Here is a 12,023-nt window from a genome sequence, read left to right on the forward strand (position 1 = left end):
CTTCCTTGCTTGCTCTTGTTGCCTTCTTTTCCAGAGACTGTTTTTAGGTCCTTTCATTCTATTGGCCCACCCCTTTAGTGAAGCTGTTTTTTCTGCTGGAATGTCCTGAAAGAGATTGCTTTTTAGAAAGGTCAGTTGTTGATTTTCTTCCTGTATCAAGTTCTAGTTCCAGATAATGTCTGTTTGCATTTTCCAATTGTTCTAGAGGAAGCTGCTTTGCTCAGAGAACAGTGTGTGCTTTAGTAGTAGCAGTCACTAGAAAAGGACCTTGGATGAGTCTTCTCTTTCCTCAGTTCTGTGTACAGTTTCTGAAATGATTTGAGGATTATGAAGAACATCATAATCATCTAAATATAGATGTGTAATATGACAATCTACTCATTTTCATACTTTTTAATATTCATAACCAAGCCTTGTGAACAATACTGTGTGTAGGCTGACATTTGAATAGCACAATTACTACCTGCTGTGGTTCTGTCAGAGGAGGAAAGAAATGGTGCACAGTATGGTAGAAACATAGGGTTTGTCACATTGTGACAAAGATTTTTGGAGTGATTATGGGTACTTAGCAGCTTGACTCTGCAGGGAAATTGCTCTCTTTTCTCCTTCTCCTCCTCCTCCAGCTTCAGCAGTATTTGTACAAAAGTCATTGTAAATTCTTTTTTTTCACCAACATTCTTTTGCTTCACAGTCTTTTATTCAGAACAGGCAGTACAGAGAAGAAGCCTTGACAAGTTGGCAAATGGAATTTGCAAGTAAAAAATAATTTCAAGTAAGAAATAGAGAAATTCAAATAGCTAAATTTTCTTTCAGTCTTCCCCTTGTAATTGCTAGTATAGTTTTCTATGTTTGCAGAGTTAAAATTACAGAAAAAGGTGGGAACTTGTGGATTGTGTTGCAAATGGAGAATGTTTTGGTAATAAGCTAGTTGACTGCTTGTAATTTTAAAAGATTTTAAAATAATAAGACAGAAATTGAGATAAGAAATGTACTGTGACACTTCACATTTTAAGAGGGCATGTATTTTACAACTCAGGGCTTGAAAGAAATTGTATTTTATTGATGGAATTTACTAATATATTCTGAATGCATACTTAGTGTCAGTAGGAAGAGACTAAATGTAAACTAGTGATTGCAGTGAGTTGTATAAAGTGTTTTGAAACTGGCAGAACATACTTGATCAGTTAGTCTATGGTAAGATAAATAGCTTCTTTGTATCAAAGTTGTCAGGATAATCTCATGGCACTATAGCTAAATGGATGATCCAGATTTGAGAGTTTAAGTATATTACTTTAATGCCATGGCAAACAACAGTTCTTAATATTTAGCTTCCTTTGGAAGTACTGGGTGAGGAAGGAAGAATAAAAAAAAAAAAACACTTTATGTTATTAAGTATGAAGTTTGCCTTATTAGAAAACTTTTACTGCTAACTCTTCTGACGTTAAATTTAATGTATTTTTAAGGAGCAAAGTGTAGTCTTTATGGAATATAATGACGGTTTCTGTTTATTGGTTTCATGCTTAATTAGGATCCAGACAAAAAAATCCAAACCCAAAATGGCAGGAAGAAGGATGGTTATTTTAAAGGGAAAAGAGTTCAGCTACAAGGATTAGAATTTTATGCTTTTCCTAAAACCATTGCATTTAAAAATTCTGTAATAGTAGTTGTCCAAGCCTTATCTTCCTAATTGTTCTGGAAAAAATGGTCGTTGTGGAAACACAAGGACCATGTAAAATGGATTTTTGGTAGGTACCTGATCTGATGTTCCCGGTAGCAAAAGGGTAATGAAAGAGCATTTTTTATTTAACCACCATGAGTGGTTTCGTTGTTTTGGTTTGGTTTTTTTTATATTCACTCTCATTGAATAATTAAGTTTTGGAAAGTTTTTAGAATGTCATCCAGTCCAACCACTTGCTCAAAGTAGGGCTGTCACAGATTACTCATGACATTGTCCAGTTGTAGTGAAAAAGTCCATAACATTTCTTAAACTCAGTGCAGTTTGCTACAGATTTTTATTTTCCCTCTTACTGCCCAGCTTTGACTTTGCACTTACCTTTCCTGGCTCTGGGGCCTTGTAGTGAGCCAGACCAGGAAGTCAAACAGGCAGAAAACTGATGACTTTCCCCATGAACGCACTTTTTAGCCCAGCTGCTCATATTCTTAAGAATATTTTACATATGGATATTTACTTAGTAGTAAAATGAGCAAACCAGCTCACTACAAAAGTTCTGTAAATGCTGCTTGAATATATGTATCTGTTTGTGTGATACAGAAGACTTGGCACATATGGCACCAAAATAGTGCCAAAAAAGGTAGCATAATAAGCTATGGCACTGCCTTACAACTACATGTGCTGCCAATAAGTATCAGTCAGGAATGGGCCACTGTTGACAGTAAAAGCAAACTGAATTGCCCTAAGGATGAGAGTTTGAGCAAGCTGTACTAACGGGTTTTTAAGGGACTGCCTTAAACTCTGGAAAGGGGAGAGCTGTTTCCCTGTGCTGTGTAACACTACGTGTGCAGCGTGCCTGCTACTTCCTACAAGTGCTGGAGGTATTGAGGACATGGAGTCAACCAAAGATTATAATGAGGAGTTCATAAGGCATGTGTTCTTCTTGTCATTGGAGTAAACTGCAACATCCCTCCTGGCAAGATGTGATACTACTGGACAGGGCAGCTGAAAGTCTTGAAAACGGAGGAGAGAAGTAGTAACAGAAAAAACGACAAGTGACTCATTACTTTTATTTCTTCTTATAATAAGCTTGTGCATGGTTTTATAATACAGCAGAGGTTAAGTGTTACTCTTGGAGGGATACAGGGACAAGGTATTTGAAGGTCCAAATAAGACCTATAGTCCTAAAAGGGGTTTTACAAATTTGTGTACGTGTGTTTGATAGCCTTTAAAGCAAGGTGAATCGTGTCAGGAGCCATTTTTTTTCTCATACAGTTGTTTGGAATTTTTTCCATTCCTGACCACTCTGTACTGTGGAGATGAAGCTGTATCTTGTAGTGATCTGTGTGATTTCTTGTTTTCATTTCTGGCCACAGATTTTTCAGGTATATTTCCTGTAAGTGTCTTTTTTATCAGGTAGTGCAGAAATGGTACGACATCAAAGGTGTTCAACAACAGTACTTGGGATTTGATCTCAGATATATCCAAGCTGATTTAAAACCTGAAGTAATTTCAAAATTATGTGTATTATATCTTTACTATATAACTAGGTTGTATTTTTTCTGCCTTTTCTTATCACTTTAAGTTAGTATTAAGTGAGTTATTACTGAAAAACATGAATAACTATTGTAGATTTCTATGGCCATAATCTCAAACATATCTCTGAAGACTAGTCTCCTGGATGTATTTGCTGCCTTACTATGTTTTCAGTAATACCCTTTGTGCAGCAAAAATGTTTGATATCCAAACTGCTAGCCAGTATGTGTGTTTAGAAATAGTGTCAGGCGTCAGTGTGTAAATGTATCTAGTGTATTTTGCTTGTGACTTGTGAAATTTTTGCATATCGTGGTTACTGTGAACACATTTGTTATCTGTACACTTACTTGCGTTTGCCACCATGAGGACACAGAAAATATGCTGTGCTGTGCTATTTTGACATGTTCACAACTTTGTGTACCTATTTTCCTGTACGTTCAGGAGGCACTATAAACATGTCAAAAGCTTCTGCTAGGATTGTCCATGGAAGCTGATTTTATCTATCCAATTTATGTAACTCCTAAATTTCAGGAGTTCTTTGAGTCAGTAAAATGCCGCTTGTAATGCTCCTTGTCTTGAGAGAAACAAGTCTCCTGGATTAAATAATTTAGGTAATGGTGATATAATGGCAGTGAAAAAGGTAGGTTAAGGATATAAGAACTAAAGGCACTACTATTTTAAAGAGACAAAATAAACATACTGCTGTGGTAGCCCTTTATTTAGGGCAATAATGTTGTTAGCAGAATAGCTTTTATTATTAGATTTAGTATCTATACACATATACTGAGTTGTTCTTTTTCACTAAGAAGAAACAGGAAAGCTCTTGTGTAATTTGTGGTTTAGTTCATTCTTCTTGTATGGAGAAAAATTGTAAATGAACTCGTAATTGTCTTGGAGGACTGAGTTTATGAACTGCTCTAAGTATTTAATGACCGATCCTGTAGGCTCAGAATAAAGGTAGGTATCTCAGAAATTCCTCAAAGATCATGCCAGTTTGTTAGCAAGAAGTTGTACTAAAACTTACTTTTTATTGGATAGAAAAAATTGCTGCTAACTAAATAACATAGTGAAATATGGAGAAACCTGTCTGTACCTTGGAACATCCTAGTCATTACTTCTTTGCAACTGTGGAACTTTGTAAATTAAATTGGACAGTAATTGGATAAAGATCAGACTGTTTAATCTTATTTGTGAAGAATTTACTGAGCATGAAAAGGATCTGCAATAACTGTGGATGTTTGTGTCAAGTTGTCGAAACAGAAATGGGTTGATACAAGTAGGTATGCAGCAGTTTGCAAAGATGTGGTGAAAGCAAAAAAAATCATAGTTTGTTTCTATTTTCTTTGCAGTTCTGTAGACAGGAATGGAATTTATTTGAGCAATGTTTAATATTACATATGCAGCTTCCATGTTTACCTAAGAATTTTGTTTGGCTGACAAAACCAACATCATTTCTGTTGGAATACCTTGTCAGCTTCTACATCTTCAGGTGACATATGAACTTCACAGCAAAGACTACATGCTCATTGCCCTGTGCCCCTGCTGAGAAACTTCCTCTTTCCTTATGATGTACTTTGACAGAATGTAAGTTCTACACTAAAACTAGCTTTCAATTTTATTGCAATGTTTTAAAATTTAGATATGATTTTGAAATAATAAAACAGCCCAAGTTGAAAGGGTCCTTGGAGAATCATCTGGCCAATCATTTGGGGATGGGAGTCTAGATGAGAATATCTGGCACACAGTCCAATCATATCTTGAAAACGTCCTGTGATGGAAACTCTATCACCTCACTGGGGATGTTGTTGCAGTGACTTTTGGTTCTTGCTGTAAAAAAATTTCTTTCTTGGGATGCAGCCTCTCCCAGTGCAACTTGTGTGTGTTGCCTTTTGTCTTCTGTGTGGCTCCTTGTGAGGAGGGAGCCTTCACCTTCTTTAAGTACTGGGGAACTGTGATGAGTTCCCCCACTGAGCCTTCTCTTCCTTAGAGAGAAAAAACCTAATGCCTTCAGTATTTCCTCATGGGACAGGTTTAACAGCCTTTTGAACATTTTGTGACATTCTTTTGGACCCTCTCCAATCTGATCCTGCCCTTGAATTGTAGAGACCAGAACTGGACACAGTATTGCAGGCAAAGCCTGACACGTGCAGAGTAGTGGGAGCTGTTTCATTTCTCATTCTTGAGACCTCTCGTGGCTGTGTGCATTGAGTGCGTTAAGGGCCAAATAAATTTCACATGCTGAAAGCTTTAAAAATTTAGTAAATCTATAGTTTAAAGTCTTTTCTGGTATTTCTTAAAATACATTCTCACTATTCTCAGTCAGTCTTTTCCAGCATTTTTCTGTGTATAGATAGATTGAGAAAGTTTTTTTCAGATTATACTAATTATGAGAACGTGGGCAGGATTTAAAGTTGTAGGAACAGAATAGTGAAATATAGGAGACCTTGGTTCACAAAAGGTGCTGAGCTGGCTGTGAGTTTCAAGTGAAGAAAATTCCTGCTGAAGTCTGAAACCCATTGCACCCTCTCACAGAGCTGGAATGAGATGGGAGCCCACTGTAATGTCAGAGTATGTTGAATTATGGCCAGCTGGCTTTCTTGATCAGTGTAAGCCAAGTAAGTGCTGGTATGGTATTCTGTTGTAAAGTTATTTCTTGTTTTAAATGATCATGTCTTTTTCAGGTGTTCATTTGTAAAAGGAATTGCCATGAATTAGGAGCTTCAAAACACTGGATTGAAACTGTTTTTTGCTAAATATATTCTGCTCTTAAGATAGTTTGAAAAAAACCCACAAAGTTAATATATCATATGCCTGCCTTTATTAGTTAGAACTGGAACTGATGATATGAAGTCATCTTTACACCATAACTGCATTTAATTTTGTAGATACAATTTCTAGGGCAGAAATGTTTTTGATTTGATGAAGAATATGAAAAATATCTGTAGCTTTTTCTGCTCTTAAAATGCTGTTGAGTTTTTGTTGCTGTCCACTAAACTTGGCATTTCAACAAAAATTGTAATTTGTAAAATTCCACTTACCTTGTGGAATTTCTTTTTTTTTAGTCCTCAGAGATGAGCAGATCTAAAACTACAGTAACTGTGGCACCTTGGAATTCTATTTTTTCTTTGTCATATTGGTTATTATATATGAATTCTTCCTGCTTGTGCCTTTTTTGTGGTTTTTAAAGTCTTTTATCATACTTTGAATTTAATAAATGTATCTTTGGTCAAGGAAGCAGATGGACCACCGAGTGACATGCACCCTCTAGGGGAAGAAGAACCTGCCACTTGAATTTCTTCAGCTCGTAGGGGACAGACCTTTGATACTACTTTGGTTATGCTTGAAGCAAATCTAGTCATGTCAGATAAAAATGCATATTCTGACTTTTATTTTCAGTATGTATGATTTGCAGTATCGCTCTAATATATTCTTTCTTGAAATCTGAGCTTTCTACAGAAAAAGAGTAAGAAATCTTTCTCATACATTAGTAAAGCTTCATAAGTGCAATTCCAGTCTTGAAAAAAGATAAAATCAGCTTAAAAAGAACTCATTTTATATGGAGACGAGATTTTGCACATAGCAATGCTGGAAGTCACCAGAGGGCAATATTAACCTTACTTTTTCCATACCTGTTTGCAGGTATGTCCAAAGTGAGAACAGTGTGCTGTTCCCTCTGAAAAATGGGGTTGAGCTGTTGTGCTGCTGCTGAAATTTATGTGATGTTGCAAGTGTTATGTAGTTTTGCCTTTCATTTTCTAAGTGCAATACATAGCAAACTGGAAAAAAATGTGAGGGATTTTGGTTGTCGTTCCAGAAGGGGTAATGATCTGCTCAATTATTTTCTCTCAGCTTCTGAGGGAATCTTTTGTGTATGCTCAAAAGAATTTGTGATTGCAAAACTTTTTTGCTTATGCATCAGCTTCTCTTCAAATGAAAGTACCTTTTGAAAAAATACAATCTGTTCCTAAAATAAAGATAACACTACCACAGCAAAGAGGTGTTTTATATTTTTTATTTATATAATTTTAAGAACAAAAATCTCTCTACTTGACTCTATTAGTGATAATATGCTGCCTATAGAAAAAGCATAAATAAATAAATACTTCTTGCCTCATATTTTTAAGTCACAAGTTTGTGCTCTGTTGTGATTGAAGAGTTCTGTGAAGGACTCTTGGGTATTATTTTAGCATAAAAACAAGAAAAAACCCAAGAAAATACACATATATACATAAAGCCCACCCTAAAGTTCTCTTTGTACATCACTTTTAAACCAGGATGAACTGCATAATGCAACTTTTTTTGCATCTGTGGGTCAGTTTTCAGAAGGAATTAATTTATACATCGTTTGTATAAAATTCTTTCAGTAAAGGCAGTGTATTGGGGAGTATTTAATTCCATTTATCTCCAATAAGCAGAGAGGGAGGTCCATAAATCTTTCTGTGTCTTGTGTTTTGATTGAAGGTCAGATCTCCTGGTTTGGCTATGAAAGCCCTCGGAGTTTCTGGGACTACATTCGCGTCGCTTGCCGAAAAGTCTCCCACAACTGCATCTGCAGCATTGAGAACATGGAGAATGTTGGCTCTTCTAGAGCTAAGGTAGGCAAGAGAAGGGCTAAAGTGACTCTTATTACATCTGTAATTTTTGACATTTCTGTACCTGTAAAAATACCATTATTTTACATTATTTAAAGTACTTAGCTTGCTCTACATATTTTTTCATTGTTCAAATTTTTTTAATGTGCCTAGTAAATATTTGCTTTTTAAAAGCCCCACTTTTAAATCAAAATGCATTCCCTTTAAGATTTCTTACTCAGTATGAAAAATTCTCTCAATTCAGTGATTGTGTTATGTTATAAAAGGATTGTCCTCAGATTTTTTACTTTACATAATTTTTTGAAAACACAGTTTTTAAAGGGAAATTAAGTTCTTCTGGACATGCCTAAGAAATATTAAAATTGTAGAAATTGGGTGATTTTTTTCTTTTCCATTCTAGTAATTTTACTTCATGTAGAATTTATGCACTGATAGAATAGGTGTGATCAGCTCTTAAGATTTATTTTGTAGATCTTTCTGAATTCTGAGATTTTGATAGATATGAATATTTAAATTCAGTAGATAATAAGATGCAAGGCTGTTTTCTGAAATATTCTTACAAATAAATAAATGCTTTCTATTACTCTGTGGAATACTTCATGCCAAACAGTAGACAGAGAACCTAATTTGAGCAGTGAGTGTGGAGAATGGTGTTTGGTTTTTAGGGGAGTATTTTGTATGTCTGGATATGAAAAGATGGCGAGCATGTTGACACAAATACCCATCATGTGCATCAGTTTGACTGGTGTCCAAATAAGTGTCCTCCTCAGCCTGGAAGCCGTCAGCAAGGGTTTTCCTGTGCTAGTTGGCTCTGCTTTCACTGGAGGTGCATAGGCTTTAGTTCTTAGCTAAGCAGCATCGTCGGTTTCATGGTTTCAGTCATGTTCTAAATAAATGCAACATAAAGGCAGCTATCCAGGTAAATATCCTTCTAATTTCAGTGAGATTTAATTTAGTTTCTATGTTAATTTTTTTGCTGTGCTGATGGTATTTATGAAAGCAATTTTATTTATCATTTCATAGAATCTTGGAATGGTTTGGGTTTGAGATCTTGAAGACTAGCTAGTTCCAATCCCCCTGCTGTGGGCAGAGACATCTTCCTACTCTCTTTTAGCTTGAAGCTACTCCCCCTTGTCCTGTCACTACATGCTCTTGTAAAAAGTCTCTCTCCATCTTTCTTGTAGGCTCCCTAGAAGGCCACAGTTAGGTCACCCTTAAGTGGGATTATAATCTACTGCTGGTTCTGGTAGAATGTCTTATATTCAGCTAGATGTCAGTAAACACCAAATATATTAAGCATAAAGACATCTTACTACTTACATAAGTGTTTTTAAGTTTATATGGTTTACAAGAAATGTTCCTGGTGTTCTCAGAAACACAGTCATAGCTGTGGCAGCCATTGAAATGTCTCCCCCTTGTAAGGCACAATCCCGTGCACCAGACCTACAAACACAGCACAACATGCTTTCCTAAGGGTTATTTTTTAAAGGTATTGCTGTTGTTTATGGAACTGTTCCAGTGAAGTTTTGCTTTTGAACTCTGAAGGATTTAGGCCTCTTGGATTTGATTTCATGTCTCTATTTTATGTACATGTTGTTAGTGAGGGGAAAAAATATTTTACAACACATTTTTTTATGTAAATCCCTCAAATATTTGAATGAACACAGAGAATCACTTTGAGGACAAGTTGCTGCCACTTTACTGTGGAAACAGCTGGATGCTTCCAATGCCATTGGTTTTAAAATGTAAAGCTTTCTGCCCTGATCTGCTGCCTCTCACATACATGTGCTTTTCAAAAGGCTGGAGCACATAATTAAAGAAAAAAACCCTCCACCCTCTCCTGAAAATTTTGGATGACTTTATTTCACAATAAACTTTGTGTCCTTGTAAGAATGCATTTTTTGTTTTCGATATTGCTGTAATGAAGTACATCCTAGCAACTATTTCTGTTTAATGTTATTTTTGTTAATCAGTCATTTATTCAGGTATTAGTTTTCAGAGTGTAAAACTGTTTCTTTCTGTAATGCTTAAATATTTGATACCTGTTTTGTCTTGCAGGGTCGCGCATGGATAAGAGTAGCACTTATGGAAAAACATTTGTCTGAATACATTTCCACAGCTCTGAGAGACTTCAAAACAACCAGGTCTTCAAGAATTTTATTTTTGCAATATTTTAGTAAATAAGGATGTCATTAATGAAAGACCTATAACCTAGTGAAAGGTATCTAGAGCTGGTATGGATTTGGTTTTAGCATGGGTAAAACTGGAAAATTGAAAATCTTCTCGTGATTTAAAAAATGTGGAAATAAGCCTGGAATTCTTGAAAAGTCAGAAGCAAAGATAACCTCTCTGAAGTAGGAGCTAAAGCTGAAATTGTGGTGTAGTAAGGATAGATGTAGTGTTCCTTTCAAAATTAATAGAAAGACCAAAGACTCAGTGGAAAATAATTTTTATAGAACATCTTTTGAAGAAAAAAGGAAGACAATTCCAGAAACCTCTTGAGAACTGTAAAGCAGCAGAATTAGTGATCAGGCATAGCTAGGATTCTTGATATAATAAAAAAATGTGTAACAGACTTTTTTTTTTAGCTTCTAATGATAAAATCAGGGAAGAGAATATTCTTTGTGATAGACAATACTCTGGCAGTTTTTAATTGGTTTTAGATAGTGTGATTATTAGATGCTGTTTTATCTCATAACAAGTATGTCTTAGAGATTTTTGATGAAGTCACCTGAGTACAAATGGATCTGTAACATGTACTTTGTGTTGAACTCTAAAAGTTTAGACATAATGAATGGGCTATTAAAACAAGAAGAGTTTTCTCTATAAGAACTTCTGTTCATTTAGCATATTGTTTAATACTGTTTGTCCAGAGATCTCCCTATATTTTGCCAGTATTAAGCTGACTTTGAAACACAACTGGGTAAACATCCCATTTCATTTCAGTTTCAAAACCTGTTGTCTTATTTTACCCAGATTTGCTTGCATTTACAGTAGACAAGAAACACATAAAACAAAGAAAATCTGGAAAAGATTTACTAATGCTGCTTCAAACTGAAAAGTCACATGGGTTTCTGAGGAGGAGATGAAGAAGAGTAGGGTCACAGATTATGTAGTTAAGTAGTACATTCTTTGTCCCTGTTTCAATAGTGTAGTTTGTTAGTGGATAGCAATGGTCTTATTTGATTAGCAGTTTCAAATTCATTTATTTGAACATGTTAATGTTTAATATATTTGAATGTTCTTTTGGTGGTATATCTTTTTGAAACAACTTCTCTTGCATTCCAAACATAGTAAGTGCAAAGTTTCTTTTGAAGTAATATTTTAAAATACATTTAATGGAAATAAAAATTACATTTTCAGGTTTTGATTGTATGGATTTCAAAGCCTCTAGCAACAATGAACAAATTTTCTTTTCCTGTGTGGGATTTCTGATACCTAATAACTGACCTGGATTTTGGGTGATGCTTTGCATCATTTGTTTAGCATTTTAAAACATATATTTTACTATATGCATATTTAATAATTATTAGTATAAACTAAATTTCTTGTGTTACGTGTATATGACATACAAGATTATCTATCATGCTGATAGCTCTTTCTAAACTTCACTGTTGTGTTTAGCTTCCTGGAGTTAGTACTTGAATGAAGCAGCACATACTTAGTGCTGTATGTGCATATTTCACTTGGAAGAGGGGTTGGATTAAGCATGGACACAGAATTATTTTTTTAACTGATTGGTCAGGCTCTTAAATTATAGCAGGCTGGTTTGTTGTGAGATGTCAAGTGTATATCACTGAATGAAGGTTTGTGGGTTTTCCAAGGGGACTCTTGGTTTGGCTGGATTGCTGCAGCTGTCTTTAACCCTGGCACTGCCAGGCTAACTTCTGCATCTCACCATTGAAGGTGTGCCTTGTCCTTTTTGTGTGATTTCTCCCAAGGCACTATTTTACAAGAGCTCAGTGCAGATTGGTACCTGGCAATGATTTTACAAACACCAGTGGAATGGCTGGCAGTCTGCATGTACTGGGGCACTGCTGTTTGTTCACAAATAAGAGTCACTGTGCTGAATCAGACCGGAGTCCCTGTAGCTCAGTGCTCTGCCTCAGCCAGCCTAGCCTCCTAGTGCCCTTCCTGAAGGGAGAGCCTACAGAGCTGAGTTTGTACTTCCTAGCCTCATTACTGGGACTGTAATCTCTGTCTTGTGAGAGGAAGTCTTACAG

At 35.7% G+C, this 12,023-nt stretch overlaps 1 protein-coding gene across 1 annotated transcript in view; it reads left to right on the plus strand.

The window, feature by feature from the left end:
- The window catches only part of RUNDC3B (RUN domain containing 3B), a 50,840-nt gene that overhangs the window by 7,319 nt on the left and 31,498 nt on the right, over positions 1-12,023 (plus strand). The window contains exons 3-4 of the mRNA XM_059483752.1: positions 7,670-7,803; positions 9,859-9,944. Of these exons, the coding sequence (XP_059339735.1) occupies positions 7,670-7,803; positions 9,859-9,944 (220 nt within the window). The remainder of the gene's footprint in view (positions 1-7,669; positions 7,804-9,858; positions 9,945-12,023) is intronic.

Source organism: Ammospiza nelsoni, chromosome 1 (genome assembly GCF_027579445.1).
Source record: "Ammospiza nelsoni isolate bAmmNel1 chromosome 1, bAmmNel1.pri, whole genome shotgun sequence".
Taxonomy (NCBI): domain Eukaryota; kingdom Metazoa; phylum Chordata; class Aves; order Passeriformes; family Passerellidae; genus Ammospiza; species Ammospiza nelsoni.